This window comes from Myotis daubentonii, chromosome 15 (genome assembly GCF_963259705.1).
Source record: "Myotis daubentonii chromosome 15, mMyoDau2.1, whole genome shotgun sequence".
NCBI classification, from domain to species: Eukaryota; Metazoa; Chordata; class Mammalia; order Chiroptera; family Vespertilionidae; genus Myotis; species Myotis daubentonii.
The window spans coordinates 489,042-507,500 of NC_081854.1; the positions used below are offsets into that span (position 1 = coordinate 489,042).

Consider the following 18,459-nt stretch of genomic DNA (forward strand, 5'->3'; position numbering starts at 1 on the left):
TTCCTTTACTGTCCGTGCCTCTGGGGGAGGAAACCCAACCCTCCCCTCCCCCCCCTCCCCTCCCCCCCTTTCCTCCCCTCCCCCTTCCCTCCCCTCCCCTCCCGGAGAGCATCGCGGGGTCGGAGCTGGGCTGTGACATAAATTGGCGGATGGAAGAGTTGGGAGAAATATGGGGGGGAGGAGGGGGGCGGACCTAAAAGGGTACCTGGCAGCTTCCCAGGATCCGGGCACGGCCCTTAAGGACAAGCTGCCCTGACGCCCCTGGCGCTGCCGCCCCCTCTGTTCCAGGCGGTTCCGCGGGGCTGCCCGCTCGGAGGCCTGCGTGGCCGTGGGAGCGTCGCCCAGAAAGCCCTGCGCGGAGCGGCGTCTGCGTGAGCCAATGAGGGTCCCGGGCTGGCGGGACCCCCCGGTGACGGCTCCTCCGGAGGCTCTGGGCGCCCAGACCCGACGGAGAAGGCGGGGCGGGCGCCGCTGTCCTGGGGGCACCGAGCGCCATGGCGGCGGCCTCGCTGGGGGGCCTGGCCGAGGTGAGTGCACCCCCCCCCACAGCGAACCCTAAAGCCCCAGGGCCGGGCACCCGGGACCGTGAGGCGCCCGTGGTGACACCCCCGGGGCCCGCCGTGCAGGGACCGGAGCTGCCCTGAGCCGGGGGTCGCGGAGCCGGGGGCCCTGCTGCTGCCGCGGAGGGCGGAGGGGGGGCCGCCCGGGTGCGGGGGGAGGGGGGGCCGAGGGGGCGGTCTCCGGAGCAGAGGGGGGTGACGGGCTGGCGCTCAGCGCCGAATCCCGAGGAGACGGGCGGCCGGGTCTCCAGGCTCCAGCGGCGGCCCCGGTGCGGGGGGTCGGAGCCCATGAGCTCCCCTCCCTGTCCGTCCCGCCCTCTGCCCCCCGGTTCCCATCGCGGGAGCGGGTCCTGGTCCTCTCTCCGCTGTTCCCGGGCCCCGGGGCAGCGTCCGGCCCAGGCGGGTCCTGTGCAGGCCTTTCCGGGCACCGGGGCGGGACGTGCAGATGGAGAGGACAGAGACCCCGGGATGGACGGAGGAGCTGCCGCGGGCCCGGCGAGGTGTGGATTGGGGGGGGGGGGGGGGCAGTTCTTGTCTTCGCGGCTCCAGGGTGGGGGGGCTCCCTAACGGCTGAGCGGTCGGGACTGGGCGTGATTTCAGTCCAGAGAACGGAGTCTGGGCAGTTGGCTGTGAAGGTCACAGATGGGAACCGTGAGCCCGGGGCCCGTTAGACCCCTGGCAGGTGGGGGGCGCTGGGTGCAGGCGGAGTCGGGGTGCAGGTGAGTGACGGTGGGAAGAGGTCAGTGCGCGTTTGGGCCTGTTTCCGGGCCCCGCTGGAGGGACGGCCTGTCAATCACAGGTGAGGGCGGGAAGAGGAACGTACCAGGTGCCCGGCTTCCCGGGCGGAGTGGACAGAAGGTGGAGGGCTGGGGTGGTGGGAGCGGGTGACCTAGAGGTCATTCCTGAGTCGCCGGAGCTCTGGGGGGTGTCAGTCCGGCTGTTAGATGAGCTCGTCTGTGAGGTGAGGGCTGAGTCATGTCCCCTGATGCGGGTTCAAGTCCTCCCTCCCCACACCCCAGGGCGTGACTGCCCTTGGCCGCAGGGTCCTTGGGGTTGGGCTCTGACACAGGGTGAGGGGGGCTGTGTTACCCCAGCAACGCCGTCGCCCAGGGGGAGCGAGGCAGGTGTGAGGACAGGGGCTGGGCTCTTCGGCAGCACGTTCAGAGTGGATTAGCGAGGCTGGTGGATGAGAAGGAAAGGTCTGACTGCGGGAGGAGGGGACCCTGGGTGTGTTCAAGGCGCTGAGGTGGAAGCGAGACCCCAAGCGGACGGGCCTTCACAGTGGGCTGGCGGGTCCGTTTGGGCTGTGACAGTCCGAGGTCCTGTTTGTGCCACTTACTTTACTGACTTCAGAGAGGGAGGAAGAGGGAGAGAGAGAGAAGCATCAGTGAGGAGAGAGGATCCCTGATCTGCAGGCCCCACACGGGATCGAGCCTGCAGCCTGGGACTGTGCCCTGACCGGGCCCCTAGGTGGACACTCAGCCCTGAGCCTCGCCGGCCGGGCTGGGCCCTGCCAGGGGTGACTGGTCAGAGAAGAGCAGGTGGAGAGTGTGTGAGGCGGTGGCCCCCGTCCTAGGCACGAGGGACGCAAGTGAAGGTGCAGGCACATTGGGTGTAGCGTGGAGGCCCCCTGCAGGGTACTGGGGAGCCGCCTGGCTGGGGTGCTGGTGAGCGCCCGGGGGCCGCCTGGGGGGAGGCCTGGCACCCCTCTGAGCGGGTGTTGGGCAGGGGTGCGGGGGAGGGGCTGCCGGGCCTGCGGAGGGTTTGCAGCCTCATCCCTCCCTCGTGGCAGGGCCGCGTGAGCTTCGAGGACGTGGTCGTGGTGTTCTCCTGGGAGGAGTGGGGGCTCCTGGACGAGCCGCAGCGATGCCTCTACCACGACGTGATGCTGGAGAACTTCGCCCTGGTGACCTCGCTGGGTGAGTCCCCGCGCCCACCCGTCGACGGCTGAGACTCATCTTCTCTTCTAAAAAATATTGTTATTGGTTTCAGAGCGGAGGAGAGAGAAAGGGAGACATCAGTGATGAGAGAGAATGATGGATCGGCTGCTTCCTGCACGCCCCCCACTGGAGATGGAGCCTGCCTCCCGGGCCTGTGCCGTGACCCCCTGGCTCACAGTCGACGCTCAGTCACCAGGCCGCTGGGCTCCACCTTCGCAGTTGCAGTTGGCGTTCACGTTGCTGCCTTGGTGTCCGGCAGCACTTGGCCCCGTGCCAGCTGGAGACCCCGCCTGTGCCAGCTGCAGACCCCGCCTGTGCTTGCTCTCCCAGGGTGCACTGCTCTGCTCGTGTGGAGACCTTTCCCCAGCTCCCTGCCTGACAGACTCACCGCAGACCTAGAGCCCAGAGTGCTCCTCAGCTGCCCTGCCTCCGTCCCGCCTGCCCGGCTGGGTCACTCCCAGGCCGCTCTCCCCCTGTGGCCCCGTCCGTGTCCGGCTGGTCGTCACTGCTGTGTCCCAGGGTTGTTCACAGAACCCTCGCCCGTCTGGGCAGCATTTAGTCGTTTCCCGTCTGTTACGTTCAGAACGGCTCCGGGCAGTGCTGGCCCCTCACTTCCTGCCTGAGGGCTCTGTCCCCTGGGCCCCGCCCCTGCTCACCTGGGGTTTAGGGAGCAGCGTCCTGGGTGCCCGTGCCGGGCGTGACGGTGAACGGCAGCGGGCAGAGCGGGGGCGTGAGCCTGTCCCAGGCCCCACCGCGTGCCTGCCGGCCCGTCCCCTTTCTGGTCATTTCTCTCGGCCTCTTTCCACCCAGACTCTGATCCTCTGTGGCCTATTGTCCTCTCACCTGTAATGTTGGAGGGTCGCACACACCTTTCAAACCATCTCTGGCTGGCGCAGCAGTTGGACATCGACCCATGAACCAGGAGGTCACAGTTCGGTTCCTGGTCGGGGTGGGTGCCCAGTTGGCAGACTCAGTCTCCAGTGCGGGCCGTACAGGAGGCAGCTGACGGTGGTTCTCTCTCATCATGGATGCTTCTCTCTCCCCCTCTCCCTTCCTCTCTGAAGGCCATAGGAAGAGGAGTCACTTGGTGACCCCCTTAATTCTTGGGGCTTTTCGAGCTCCAGTCCTTGGTACAAAGCAGCCCCATTCACCAACCTGAAAACCGTCCACTGCATTCAGTTCTTGGGCGACCCTCACACACGTCTGAGGTCAGCGTGCACTCAGCAGCCTCTCTGTGCCCCCAGGTTGCTGGTACGGAGCGGAGGCGGAGGCAGAGGAGGAGGAGGAGGAGGAGGAGCCGTCTGCGCAGGGTGTGTCTGTGGCCCGGACATCCCCGGGCCCGACGCCAAGTCCATATCCAGCCACTCAGGACGCTCAGCCCTGTGAGAAGTGTGTCCTGGTCGGGGGAGGCGTGCTGTGCCTGACCGAGCTCCCAGGGGCCTGCGAGGCCTGCGGAAGGCGGCCCTGGCTGGCTGGGGGCCTGCGCGGGACGCCCCGGGACGAGAAACCACCCTGGAGCGCCGTGGACGCAGCCTCGTGTGCGACGAGCTGCAGGTTCCACACGTTGGGGAAGCCCTTCGCCTTCTGTGGGGCCGTCAGGGAGGACTTCCTGGCCATGGTTGGTCTCCTGCAGCACCAGGCCTCCCTCAGAGGGGCACCGCCCCCCGGCAGCTTCCAGTGCGGGGCTGGGGAGGCCTGGCACCGCGGGGGGAGCCGTTACCCCGGCACTGACTACGGGCAGCCGCTCAGCCACGAGTACAAACCCCTTCAGCACCAGCAGCTCCCCCCTCAGAGTCCCTATGACTGTGCTGACGGCGAGAAGCCCTTCCAGCAAAGCCCCGCGGTCCCCGACGGCCAGGCCCCCGGCCCGGCAGCGAGGCCCTACGCGTGCAACGAATGCGGGCGGTCCTTCAGCCAGAGCTACTACCTCATCCAGCACCACAGGATCCACACCGGGGCCCGGCCCTACAAGTGCAGCGAGTGCGGGAAGGCCTTCACCTACAAGCTCCGGCTGGTGCAGCACCTGCAGATCCACAACCGGGTGAAGCCGTACGAGTGCGGGGAGTGCAGGAAGGCCTTCAGCTACAGCTCCACGCTCATCAAGCACCAGCGCGTGCACACGGGCGCCCGGCCGTACAAGTGCGGCGAGTGCGGGAGCTCCTTCAGCCAGAGCTCCAACCTGGTCCAGCACCAGAAGATCCACAACGGGGCGCGGCCCTACAAGTGCAGCGAGTGCGGGAAATCCTTCAGCTACAAGTGCAAGCTCGTGCAGCACCTGCGGATCCACACTGGGGAAAGGCCTTACGAGTGCGGGGATTGTGGGCGATCGTTCAGCCACAGCTCCACGCTCAACCAGCACCGGAGGATTCACACCGGAGCCAGGCCTTACAAGTGCGACGAGTGTGAGAAATCCTTCAGCCAGAAGTCCAACCTCATCCAGCATCAGAGAGTTCACACGGGAGAACGGCCTTACGAGTGCGGGGAGTGTGGGAAATCCTTCAGCCAGAGCTCCCACATCATCCAGCACCGGAAACTTCACGCCCGATGACCTCAGGGAGGCGCCTTGTCAGCCGCCGCTCTGTTGTCAGTTTAACACGACGGCTTCACCCAGAGATTCTTCAACGATATTAACCGTGTTTGGCCCCAGAGTCCACACGGGAGAAGCCTGAGACCCGCCTCAGGGAACACGCCCCTTCCTGCCGGGAAGCGTCCGCTGATGGTGAGCCTGGCGCTGCAGCGGCACAGCAGGGAGATCTCCCCCCCACCCCCCCGATTCTTCCGGATGCACAGGGGACGTACTTCTCCGCCGCCTCCTTTGCCTGAACTCATGCCCCTGCCCAGGCCACCGCACATTCTGCCCACTTCCCCAGGTTCCTCGATGCGTCTGAGGGGAGGGAGACTCTCCCCTCCTTTCTGGCCGAGGCCATCATCTGGACTCCGTTTCCTTGGCTCAGGTCGGGCCGGGTGACGGTGTCTTGAGAAGAAGAAGGGTGGCCCCTCTGCCAGGCCTCCCGGGAGACGGGCAGCACTCTGTGGTCCTCACGCCTGGGTGCCAGCCCCGAGGAGGTCAGGCTGGGACAAGCTCCGCTGCTCCTGCCAGGGCAGGTCGGCTGCCTCCCGGGAGGCCGCACCGAGTGCCGAGCGCCATCGTGAGGAGGCTGCCTCCCGGAGGGATCATGTGCCTTCACGTCTCCAGTTGGGCGGCTGCCGCTCGCGGTGGTGGGACTGCAGGGGCTGGGCTGAGACCATCATTTGTTGCAAGACACGGTGAGACATCGCCACGAGAGGGCGTGCCCTCCGTGCGTGTTCCGGCGGCTGAAGGCTGTGGGGACGAGTAGCCTGTAGGGAGGCCGTCGTCCGCAAATACAGGCTTGGTCACTGCCTGTTGTTGCTGCGTTGTGGCCTGTGTCCCTCACGGTCAGAGTCACAGCGACCAGTTATTCTCACCTCGTGCCCTTTTTACTCTCCCTCTGCTCTCAGCTGGAGGGGCTGGTGTTAGTTTCTTTCACAGACTCTGTTTTATAGAATTTTATATGATACGTGTCATGAATTGTCCTCAAAGGTTTTAAATTTTGATTTCCCTCATGCTATTACATCAATCACGCTTACGTGAAGTCCTTTCTTCCTTCTGTTCTTGAGAACCATTCTGTCTATGAATGTTTACGTTTAACGGAGGACATCGGACTTGGTTCCAGCTTTCTGGCTCTTAGTGTAAATGCATGTCCTTCAAGAAGTCAGCTATTCCAGCCTCTCGCCCTGTGAAGGCACGGTCACTCCAAAACTCTCACTTTTCTCCAAAGCAACCCTCCCAACTTCCTCCCGCCCCCAATAACAATTCTCTCTTCCTGAATAAACACACTGCTGAGAAAAAGGACTTTTATTTGTAACGTCAGCTTTATATACATATTAACACAACAGGAGCCCGTTTGAGCAGAGGATTGGTGACACCGTGAAGTGGCCCAGTTAATACCTCCCAATAGTTAATGTGATACATTTTTTAAAAAATCTTTTAAAAAAATTACACACACTCACTCACACTCACACACACACACTCTGAGTGGCCAGATGATTATGACCACCTGACGTGTGCAGGCAAATTAGCTATCGTTTCGCACTGAAGTTGCTAGAGGGCCAGACCATTATAAATAGGGAAGCAGGTTGTTTACCACGACAGTAGAAGTGATTTTTTTCTGGAGATAATGGGTAAACAACGCGATTGAACAGCCTTTGAACGTGGGATATATTGGAACGCGAGCGGCCAGATGATTATGACACGCACACACCGCAAGGCCTTAGCACAGTGAACTCAGTGAAGCGGCATCTCGCTGGCTCCGCCCTAGGCCCCCCCCCCCCCCCCCGGTTGTCCTGCAGACCCCTGTGCTGCGAGCTGGTGGGATGCCAATGGGTGGGTGGAGAACAGGGTGGTGATTACCAGAGAGGAAAGGAGGTGGGGGGAGCAGGCGAGGGTAAAGGGGGGTAAGTGGTGATGGGAGCAGACATGGAGTGGTGAACACAGTACATACAATACACGTCATGTAGGCTGGACACTTGGAACCGATATGCTTTTATCACCCAATGTCACTGCAGTAAATTCAGTAAGAAAGAAGAGATAGGCCGAAACCGGTTTGGCTCAGTGGATAGAGCGTCAGCCTGCGGACTGAAAGGTCCCGGGTTCGATTCCGGTCAAGGGCATGTACCTGGGTTGTGGGCACATCCCCAGTGGGAGATGTGCAGGAGGCAGCTGGTCGATGTTTCTCTCTCATCGATGTTTCTAACTATCTCTCTCCCTTCCTCTCTGTAAAAAATCAATCAAATATATTAAAAAAAAAAAAAAAAGAAGAGATAGAAAATATTCCCACAGCCAAGGTACACGTTACGTCATGAGAAGCCTGTGCCCATCATGGCTATCGGTTAATAATGTATGATCCCTGATGATACATGCAGCAAACTACCAGCTACTAGTGGGTGTCCACTTGGATTCGCTTCATTGAGTCTGAAACGTAGACACTTCCCTGACCTGTAGCCCCCACACTCCCCAGAAGTCGTCCTGCTGCCCTTTTGAGAAAGAGCGAAGCCGGCTCCGGTGTTCTGGCGCCCGTTTGAGGGGTTCGTGGGTTGGTTCCTTAGTTAGAAGCTCTGGCTGGGGCTCCCGGGGCTGGGCTAGGGGCGGGGGCAGCGCTGCCCGCGAGCCCGGCCTCAGGACCTCTGTGCCAGGGTCCCCACCCTGGTCGCCCGGCTGTCACCTCCACTTGGGCCACTGGGTCCAATGGCGGCGGCCGCGCTGAGGCGCCCAGCTGAGGTGAGCGCGTCCCTTGGCCTCCCCGCCTCCACACCCAACCCTGCACCCCGGACCCGTGTCGGGACCCGAGGTGCTCTGGGGGTGATACCAGGTGTGACGGGGTGGGAGACGTGAGGGGCCACCCATCCACACACAGGGGCCGCTGACCCAGGAGGACCCGGAACCTGGGGTCCTTGTTGCTTTTGCGGGAACAAGGACAAAGTTTGGGTGATCCGAGAAAAGCAGATATCACATGATCTCACTGATGGGTGGAATCTAATGAACAACGTGAATTGACCCATAGAATGAGACCGGAAGCAGGGAGGCAGGGAACAGACGGACATACCTCCATGTGGGGCGGGGGCGGGGATGGAGAAAGGTAAACCAAAGTGCTCATGTGCTTACTAGAGGCCTGGTGCACGAAATTCATGTATGGGGGGGGGGGGATGTCCGACTGACGGTTTAGGCCTGATCACGAAGGGTATCTCACAATCTGGGATCGCTGGCTCCTAACCAATTGCCTGCCTGCCTGCCTGATCGCCCCTAACTGCTCCCCTGCCTGAGGGATCGCCCCTAACTGCTCCCCTGCCTGCCTGATCGCCCCTAACGGCTCCCCTGCCTGCCTGGTCGCCCCTAACGGCTCCCCTGCCTGCCTGATCGCCCCTAACTGCTCCCCTGCCTGCCTGATCGCCCCTAACTGCACCCCTGCCTGCCTGATGGCCCCTAACCCTCTGCCTCAGCCCCTGCACCTGGGACCCGGGCTTCCCTCCCTCTGGCTGGCCCAGAGCACCTGGGACCTGGGCTGGCTTCCCTGGGACCGCAGGCAGCTTCACCGGGGCCTGACTTTGTCAGGAAGGACTTCCGGAAGACATCTGGTTGAATTAGCATATTACCCTTTTATTAGTATAGATATGCACAGCCCATGCGCAGGGGCGTCAGGGTGGTGAAGACCTGGGGGGTGAGCAGGTAGGGGGCAGGAGGGAGGGGGGGGAGTAAAGGGATGAGGGGCCGGGAATGGGAGGCATCTGGAACACTATCAACAATAATAGATCAAGCAAACAAAAAGATAACCTTAATGTTTGGGTCCAGCCCCACCCACAACGGCAGCCTGAGGAGTTGCGCCTTCGGTCCTAGGGCCCTGGGAGCCGTGGAGGATGTTGAGGCAAAGAGGCCACATCCTATATAATAAAAGCGTAGTATGCAAATTTCCCCCTTCACTGTCCGGGAGTTCGACCAGGGGGCGGCTGGCTGGGGAAGGGAGGGGGTACCCAGCCGGCAGCCGCAAGCGACCCTACCAGTGCATGCATTTCTCGCACTGGGCCTCTAATACAAACAATGAGTCTGAAAAATCCCTCCAAGTCCACTCAGTACAGGAGCAGACTGGGGGTGATGAGGACATTAAGGACATTGAGGCAGAGGGGGGGGGTTAGCCTTTTTCCAACGACGCACAGCTGGCCAGAGGCAGCCCAGAGGTGAGACAGTTGCCCCAGGGTACCTGGCTCTGGTGTCGGGCAGGGGGAAGGGAAGGCCCCAGCCTCAGGAATCCTGCTGCAGTGACAGCCCTCGAAGATCTGACTCTCTTTTAAAAATATATTTTATTGATTTTTCACAGAGAGAAAGGGGGAGGGATAGAGAGTTAGAAACATGGATGAGAGAGAAACATCCATCAGCTGCCTCCTGCACACTCACTACTGGGGATGTGCCCACAACCAAGGTACATGCCCTTGACCGGAATCGAACCCGGGACCCTTCAGTCTGCAGGCCGACGCTCTATCCACTGAGCAAGACCGGTCAGGGCCTGACTCTTATTATTTTTTTTAATGTTTTTATTGATTTCAGAGTGGAAGGCAGAGGGAGAGAGAGAGAAACATCAATGAGTCACTGATCAGCTGCCTCCTGCACGCCCCCTACTGGGGATCGAGCCCACAACTGGGCGTGTGCCCTGCCCGGGAATCAAACCATGGCCTCCTGGTTCCTAGGTGGACGCTCAGCCTCTGAGCCACAGGGCGGGGCTAGCGTCTGACACTCGCCACCGGTTGCCATGGCTGCGAAGAGCCTCTGGAGCCTCCGCAGGTGAGTGGGGTGCCCCAGACCCTAACTGGTCCCAGCCCACATCTCCTCTGGATTTGTGGTGTCGTGAGCTCCTCCCCTGCCTTTCTCCCAGCCCTTGGTTTGGGGGACCCTGGAGACTCTCCAACCAAACTCAGGGGCTCAAGTCTAGGCCAGAGGTTACATGGCAGGGGTGGGCGACCTTTTTGTGAGTGCGTGCCAAAACCCGCAAAATCTCTGACTCAAAATTCTTCTGCGTGCCAACCCTAATTTTTTGAGAATGTGTGACGCCTACTTGATCTCTCTTAAGATGTACGCATGTGGAGAACCGTGAAGAAATAATAAAATTCATTCGAGCGACAAAAACACGGTCGACGATGATGAAAGATACATTTTTTAAATATATACTTTATTGATTTTTCACAGAAAGGAAGGGAGAGGGATAGAGAGTCAGAAACATCGATGAGAGAGAAACATCCATCAGCTGCCTCCTGCGCACCCCCTACTGGGGATGTGCCCGCAACCAAGGTACATGCCCTTGACCGGACTCAAACCTGGGACCCTTCAGTCCGCAGGCCGACGCTCTATCCACCGAGCCAAACCGGTCAGGGCTGCATTTATTTTTTAATGTATGCATGTACACTGATAGTCCGACAGAAAACTTTATGACTCTGTTTGATATTATCAGTGGGACTTGTGCTGCTGCATCACTGATGGCAGAGATTCTGCATCAGGTTTCTATTTCGTGACCTTCAGAGATATGCACGAGCCACTACTTTCATCCGTCAGGCTCCTCCTATGACGAGACTTCACAAAAGTCATCACCGAGAACAAAGATTCACAATCGTAAGTGGAAGATTATACGAGAGGGTTTCGCGTGCCAGGAAAAGTTACTGGCGTGCCATGTTTGGCACGCGTGCCAGGAGATGCCCACCCCTCTTATATGGAGAGGGCCCCATTCGCAGACATCAATGGGAAGAGACCTGGGAGCTTATCACCAAAACAGGCTACAGTACGTGGAACTGCTGGGAAGGGAAGCTAAGCTGGTTAAGGGACATGCAGGCCTCCTTCTGGGTGAGAACAAAAGAGGGAGGGGCAAGAGTCAGGCTTGGACTGGAGCCAGTGGGAGGTCCAGGTCAGAGGTGGGAAGTGATTTTATCTAGATCTTTCTTTTAAAAAATATTTTTAATCCTCCCCCGGGGAGAGCATTATGCTAAGTGAAATAAGCCAGTCAATGGGAGAAAAATACCACATGATCTCACTCATTTATGGATAATAAAGACCATTATAAACTGATGAACAAAAATAGATAAGAGGCGCCGAAACTGGTTTGGCTCAGTGGATAGAGCTTTGGCCTGCAGAATCAAGGGTCCCAGGTTCGATTCCGGTCAAGGGCATGTACCTGGGTTGCGGGCACATCCCCAGTGGGAGATGTGCAGGAGGGGGCTGATCGATGTTTCTGACTATCTCTCTCCCTTCCTCTCTGTAAAAAAATCAATAAAATATATTTTAAAAAAATAGATAAGAGGCAGAGCAGCATTGAACAGACTAACTACAGCTGGAAGGCCGGGGAGGGTTGGGGGGCAGGAGGGAGGGGGGTAAGAGATCAACCAAAGGCCTTGCATGCATGCATATAAGCATAACCAATGGACATAAGACACAGGGGGATAGGGGAGGCCGGGGGAATGTCAAGGGGGAAAAAAAGGAGACAAATGTAATCCTCTTTGTAATACTTTAAGCAATAAAACAAAATTTTAAAAAATCAATAAAAACATTTAAAAATTATTTTTAATCCTCCCCCGAGGATTTTCTTCCACTGATTTTTTTTTTAAAATATATTTTATTGATTTTTTACAGAGAGGAAAGGAGAGAGATAGAGAGCTAGAAACATCGATGAGAAAGAAACCTCGATCAGCTGCATCCTGCACATCTCCTACTGGGGATATGCCCGCAACCCAGGTACATGCCCTTGACCGGAAACGAACCTGGGACCTTTCAGTCCGCAGGCCAATGCTCTATGCACTGAGCCAAACCGGTTAGGGCTTTTCTTTGAGAGAGTGGAAGAGAGAGGGAAAGACAGAGAAATATCGATGTGAGAGAAACACATCGATTGGTTGCCTCCTGCACACGCCCCAACCAGGGCCTGGTCCAGGGAGGAGCCCACAACCAAGGTACATGCCCTTGACCAGAATCGAACCCGGGGCCCTTCAGTCTGCAGGCTAATGCTCTATTCCAGTGGTTCTCAACCTTCCTAATGCCGCGACCCTTAAATACAGTTCCTCATGTTGCGCTGACCCCCAGCGATAAAATTATTTTCTTTTTTTTTTTTAATATATTTTATTGATTTTTTACAGAGAGGAAGGGAGAGAGATAGAGAGTCAGAAACATCGATGAGAGAGAAACATCGATCAGCTGCCTCCTGCACATCCCCCACTGGGGATATGCCTGCAACCCAGGTACATGCCCTTGACCGGAATCGAACCTGGGACCTTTCAGTCCGCAGGCCGACGCTCTATCCACTGAGCCAAACCGGCTTCAGCGATAAAATTATTTTCGTTGCTACTTCATCACTGTCATGTCTCTACTGTTATGAATCATCATGTAAATGTCTGATATGCAGGATGTATTTTCATTGCTACAAATTGAACATAATTAAAGCATAGTGATCAGTCACAAAAACAATATGTAATTATAGATGTGTTTTCTGATGGTCTTAGGCGACCCCTGAGAAAGGGTCATTCGACCCCCAAAGGGGTCTCGACCCACAGGTTGAGAACCGCTGCCCTAGTGAGTACGGGAAGCGCCCTCCCAGCCAGATTTCTAACCAGGAGCCTCTCACCTTTAGAACCCCTTCCACTCCATCCGTCCGCAAACACCTATCAATCATCATGTGTTTCTCCCCATGAAATACCACCAACCTCTTCCCTCTAAAAGGACCCTCCTCGCCCTGACCGGTGTGGCTCAGTGGATAGAGCGTCAGCCTGCGGACTCAAGGGTCCCGGGTTCGATTCTGGTCAAGGGCATGTACCTTGGTTGTGGGCACATCCCCAGTAGGGAGATGTGCAGGAGGCAGCTAATCGATGTTTCTCTCTCATCGATGTTTCTTTTTTTTTTTTTAATACATATTTTATTGATTTTTTTCACAGAGAGGACGGGAGAGGGATAGAGAGTTAGAAACACTGATGAGAGAGAAACATCGATCAGCTGCCTCCTGCACACCTCGCACCGGGGATGTGCCCGCAACCAAGGTACATGCTCTTGACTGGAATCGAACCTGGGACCTTTCAGTCCTCAGGCCAATGCTCTATCCATTGAGCCAAACCAGTTAGGGCTCTTTTTTTTTTTTAATATATTTTATTGATTTTTTACAGAGAGGAAGAGAGAGAGAGAGTTAGAAACATCGATGAGAGAGAAACATCGATCAGCTGCCTCCTGCACACCCCCCAGTGGGGAAGTGCCCACAACCCAGGTACATGCCCTTGACGGGAATCGAACCCGGGACCTTTCAGTCCGCAGGCCGACGCTCTATCCACTGAGCCAAACCGGTTTCGGCCATTGATGTCTCTGACTACCCTCTCCCTTCCTCTCTGTAAAAAATCAATAAAATATATTTTTAAAAAATAAAAAAAATAAAAGCATCCTCCTCCCAGCCCCTGCGGTGTCCCTGCTGGACTCAGAGCCCCTCCTCTGGGGTCCCAGGACCCCTGGGACTCACCAGCCTGGGATGGACACAGGAGAGAACATGAGACCGTGCTCCACTCGCCATTCACACATCTCGCACAACTAGGAAATCTGCAGGAGGCCGGACGGTGTGGCTCAGTGGTTGAGCATTGACCTGTGAACCAAGAGGTCACGGTTCGATTCCTGGTTGGGGCACATGCGGCGGTGTTGGCTGGATCCCTGGTAGGGCATGCAGGAGGCAGCCAATCAATGATTCTCTCTCATCATTGAGGTCTCTCTCTCTCTCTCTCTTTCTCTCTTGCTCTCTCTCCAGTCCTAAAATATATACTAGGTGTACTAGTTAATAGTGCAGATTTTGTCATCAATGAAAACATGATAATTTCAAGAGACACATCAGAAGTGCTTTATTCAAAGTCATGTCCATCACTGGCTACACATTTCCCCCATCTTTCGCATAATTTGTGGAGACCGTCCCAATAGAACTTTTCTTGTTTTGAGGCAAACCAGAGGCCCAATTTTCCACTTCTTCATCCGTGTTGAAGTGCTGCTCAGAAAGTATATGTGTTGCCGAAACCGGTTTGGCTCAGTGGATGGAGCGTCGGCCTGCGGACTGAGGGGTCCCAGGTTCGGTTCCGGTCGGGGGCATGTACCTGGGTTGCGGGCATATCCCCAGTGGGAGATGTGCAGGAGGCAGCTGATTGATGTTTCTCTCTCATCGATGTTTCTAACTCTCTATCTCTCTCCCTTCCTCTCTGTAAGAAATCAATAAAATATATTAAAAAAAAAAAGTATATGTGCCGTCGATCGGAGCACGTGGAAATCTGAAGTAGCAAGGTCTGGTGAATACGGCGTGTGGACTAATCCTTCCCAAGGCAAGATCTTTTAACGTGTCTTTAACTGGTTTTGAAGTGTGTGATGGTGCGTCATCATGAAGCAAAATTACTTTGCTGTGTCTTCTGGCACATTCTGGCCGTTTCACGATCAAAGCGTGGTTCAGATTGGTTATTTGTTGTCCGTAGTGATCAGTATTAACGTTTTCACCTGGTTTTAGAAGCTCATAGACACCACACCTTCCTGATCCCACCAAACACAGAGCATTGTCTTCTTTCGACAGCGATTTGGCCTTGCGGTCGATGCTGATGGTTGACCTGGATCAACCATGATTTTGTGCATTTGGGATTCTCAACATAAATCCACTTTTCATCGCCAGTCACAATTCTGTGTAAAAAAGACTTTCTTTCGTGCCGTTGAAGCAACATTTTACTGATGACTTTTCGGTTTTCCATTTGTCTTTCGTTCAGTTGACGGGGCACCATTCCCTCCCTTTAAAATCTTTCCCATTGCTTGTAAATGACCAGAGGTTGTTTGCTGAGCAATGTTTAATCTTTGTTCAAGTTGTTTCTGAGTTCGACACGCATCTTCATCCAATAAGACTTGTCATTGTTGGTCTTCAAACTTTTCCGGTTGACCTGGACGTTCTTTGTCTTTCACGTCGAAAGCATCACTTTTAAAGCGTTTAAACCAGCGCTCACAAGTATCTTGAGATGGAGCACGTTCACCATAAGCTTCCCGAAGTATAGGATCTCTTTCACCAGCACTTTTCTTCAAAATAATGAATTAAAACTTCCCACAAATGCTCTTTTTTTGGCACGGAATTCGACATTTTTAAGCATAAAAATATCTATGGCCCTGACCGGTTTGGCTCAGTGGATAGAGCGTCGGCCTGCGGACTAAAAGATTCAGGGTTCAATTCCAGTCAAGGGCATGTGCCTTGGTTGCGGGCACATCCCCAGTATTGGGTGTGCAGGAGGCAGCTGATGGATGTTTCTCTCTCATCGATGTTTCTAACTCTCTATTCCTCTCCCTTCCTCTCTGTAAAAAAAATCAATAGAACATATTTTAAAAAAATCTATGATGTTAACACCTTTAGCAAATTTGACATATGAAGTTTTGAAACTTGTTGTCAGTACAACAAAATAGCATACATATCAAACCGCATATATATCCACAGATGTGTTACTCCATCTATTGAAAAAAATTCAAATTAGCCGAAACCGGTGTGGCTCAGTGGATAGAGCGTCGGTCTGCGGACTGAAAGGTCCCAGGTTCGATTCCGGCCAAGGGCATGTACCTGGGTTGCGGGCACATCCCCAGTGGGAGATGTGCAGGAGGCAGCTGATTGATGTTTCTCTCTCATCGATGTTTCTGACTCTCTATCTCTCTCCCTTCCTCTCTGTAAAAAATCAGTAAAATATATTTAAAAAAAAATTCAAATTATTAACCGGTGTCCCTGGCATATGACTTCCTCATGACCTGACCTGACCAGAACGTCCCTGAGACGATGCTCACCTGCGCATGCCCCTTAGTGAGAAGGTCCGATGGCCCTGCAGGCAAGGAGTGTGTGTGAGGATGGCCCCAGGGGGGTGTAGACCCAGGGGGTGTAGACCAGGGGGGTGTAGACCAGGTGTTAGAGCTGGGACCTGAGGGCAAGGATACCACCGGGGACCCGTCACAGGCTGAGTTTATCCCATCGCAGGCTTTAATTTCATCTTGGACCCCAGGCCCTATAGAAGGCAGGAGCCTTGGGCAGCTCAGCGTTGGGCCAGGATCAACCAGCGTGAACGTCTGTGTCCGTGAGGAGGTGTGTCTGGGGAAGGGAAGGCAACGTTCCCCTGGTGTGTGTGTGTGAGTGTGCGCACAGGCATGTGCATCTGGGCTGGGCTGTGAGGAGAAGGTTCCCAGGGACACAGGGAGGGGGGCCCTCAGGCACCCGAAGGTCTGACTCAGTGGATCACGCGTCCGCCCATGGATTAGAGGGTCCTGGGTTGGATTCTGGTCACAGGCATGTAGCTCGTTGCAGGCTCCATCCCGGGTCCTAGTCTGGGCTCGTGTAGGAGGCAACCAGTCCTGGATGCAGGTCCTACAGGTCAGGGAGGTGCATGGCAAGGGGACCTGCTCAGCTTCTCTTCCTACATCAATAGCCTCGCCCTTGGCCCCCAGGAACACCCAGGCTGACAGCCCAACTCTCAGTAGCAGCATCTGCACCCCCTCAGGAGCCCCAAACTCACCAGGGCCCCGTGTCAGGGCGGTGCCGGCGGGCGGTGCTGGGCTGGGCTGGGTGGTGAGGGGCGGGGAGGGGTGGGGAAATGCTTCTCTTTCTCATCTAGAATCCTTTCCACTCCCTCAGCCTCAGCACACACTTCCATCTCCACCCCTTGGGAAGCACATCAGAGCCACCAGCACTGACAGCCAAGCCCATGGCAGCTCAGCGTTGGGCCAGCGTCACCCAGCGTGAACGTCTGTGTCCGAGAGAGGGTGAGTCTCGGGAAGGGAAGGCAACGTTCCCCTGGTGTGTGTGTGTGTGTGTGTGTGTGTGTGTGTGTGTGTGTGTGTGTGCGCGCGCGCGCGTGCGCATGTGGGCTGGGCTGTGAGGACAGGGTCCCCAGGGACACAGAAAAGGGATCTCTCAGGCACGGGAAGGTCTGGGCTGGCTGTGGCTCTAGCTGGGCAGGAGCTGGCTGGACTGCAGGGGACCCCACCCGGGCAAGTCTGTGCGTGGGGGGCTGTTCATTGTCCAGTTCATTGTATGTTTCTAGGAATTCATTTTCATGGCATGTTGGGCAAGTGTTGGGCCAAGGTGTGTGAGCTGAGGGTTGGGGATGGGGCTGAGGGTAGAAGCTGACATTGAAGGTGTGACTGTCAGCCCGGCCGGCGTGGCTCCGTGGTTGAACATCGGCCTGTGAACCAGGAGGTCAGGGCACAGGCCTGGTCTGTGGGCTCCATGCCCAGTGTGGGGGGGCCTGCAGGAGGCAGCTGGTCGATGATTCTCTCCTCCCCCCTCATCGATGCTTCTCTCTCTCTCCCTCTCCCTTCCTCTCTGCTATCAATAACCATGAAAAACAAAAACAAAACAAAAAACAAGACGTGACCGTCAACCCTGGAGGTTCGGCTGGGTGGACGGAACACGGGTCCGCGGACTGAAGGGTCCTGGGGTCCGTTCTGGTCACAGGCAGGTCGCTCGGTTTGCAGGCTCCGACCCAGGCCCTGGGGGTGGCGGGCGCCCGTGCAGGAGGCAGCCAGACCCGGATGCAGGTTCTACAGCTCGGGGACCTGCACCTGGGGGACCTGCACCTGGGGGACCTGCAGGGCTTCTCCCTCCGGGTCCATGGCCTCCCCGAGGCCCCCCACCCCCACCCCCCAAACCCAGGGCCTCCAGGGGGGCGCGGGGCTGGGGGCGGGGAATGCGTCTCTCTCTCTGCAGCCTTAGAACCCCTCGGCTCCCTCCGCCTCAGCACAGCCTCCCGGGAAGTGTGGGGTTCCGCCAGGGACCCCTTGGGGTTGGAACCCCGTGGCGGGCTGCCCCAGGGAAAGCCAGTTGGGACCACAGCCTCTGGGCCCGGCTCATCAGACAGGATTATCGCCCGCCTTCCCTCCCTCCACGACCCGGACGGACTATTTTTTTTTCTACCCAATCCTCGTCCACTCTCTGTTCCACTTCCTGGCCGCTGGCCGCTTCCTGTGGGAGCCACCCCCCCCCCCCCAAGCGGAGACCCCCCTCCATCCTCCGAGTGTCTGCAAGGCCTGGGGCAGCTCCCAGCAGAGGAGGGAGGGCAGCCTGGCCTCCCAGGTCCCCTGTGGCTGCTCGGGGAACAGACTGGAGGCAGGTAGGAGCTGAGCTCCATAATCCAGGTGGGGAGGGAGGGTAAGATGGGGAGGGAGGGGGAGGAGCGGGAGGTGCTTGATTCTGGAAAAAATCTGATGGGCGAGGACACAGGAGGAGAGAAGAATGTGCCGGTTCTGCACGAGCGATTCAGAAATCTGGGAAGATTAGGAAGCGAGTAGGAGCCGGGCCTGTCTGGCTCAGTGGCTGAGGCAGGAGCTCAGGGTTCGAAACCCAGTCAGGGCCCCTGCCCTGGCTCCTGGCTCCTGCCCAGGGGGGTGTAGGCCTGGT

The 18,459-nt window shown here is 57.0% G+C and overlaps 1 protein-coding gene across 1 annotated transcript; it reads left to right on the forward strand.

Annotated features, from left to right (window-relative positions):
* Positions 1 to 283: 283 nt before the first annotated feature.
* On the forward strand, positions 284 to 6,372 carry LOC132216438 (zinc finger protein 501-like). Its single transcript, XM_059665619.1, has 3 exons — positions 284 to 527; positions 2,353 to 2,479; positions 3,745 to 6,372. Exons 1-3 carry the CDS (start codon positions 495 to 497, stop codon positions 5,046 to 5,048), a joined length of 1,464 nt encoding a protein of 487 aa, XP_059521602.1. The 5' UTR covers positions 284 to 494; the 3' UTR covers positions 5,049 to 6,372.
* The last annotated feature ends 12,087 nt before the right edge of the window (positions 6,373 to 18,459 follow it).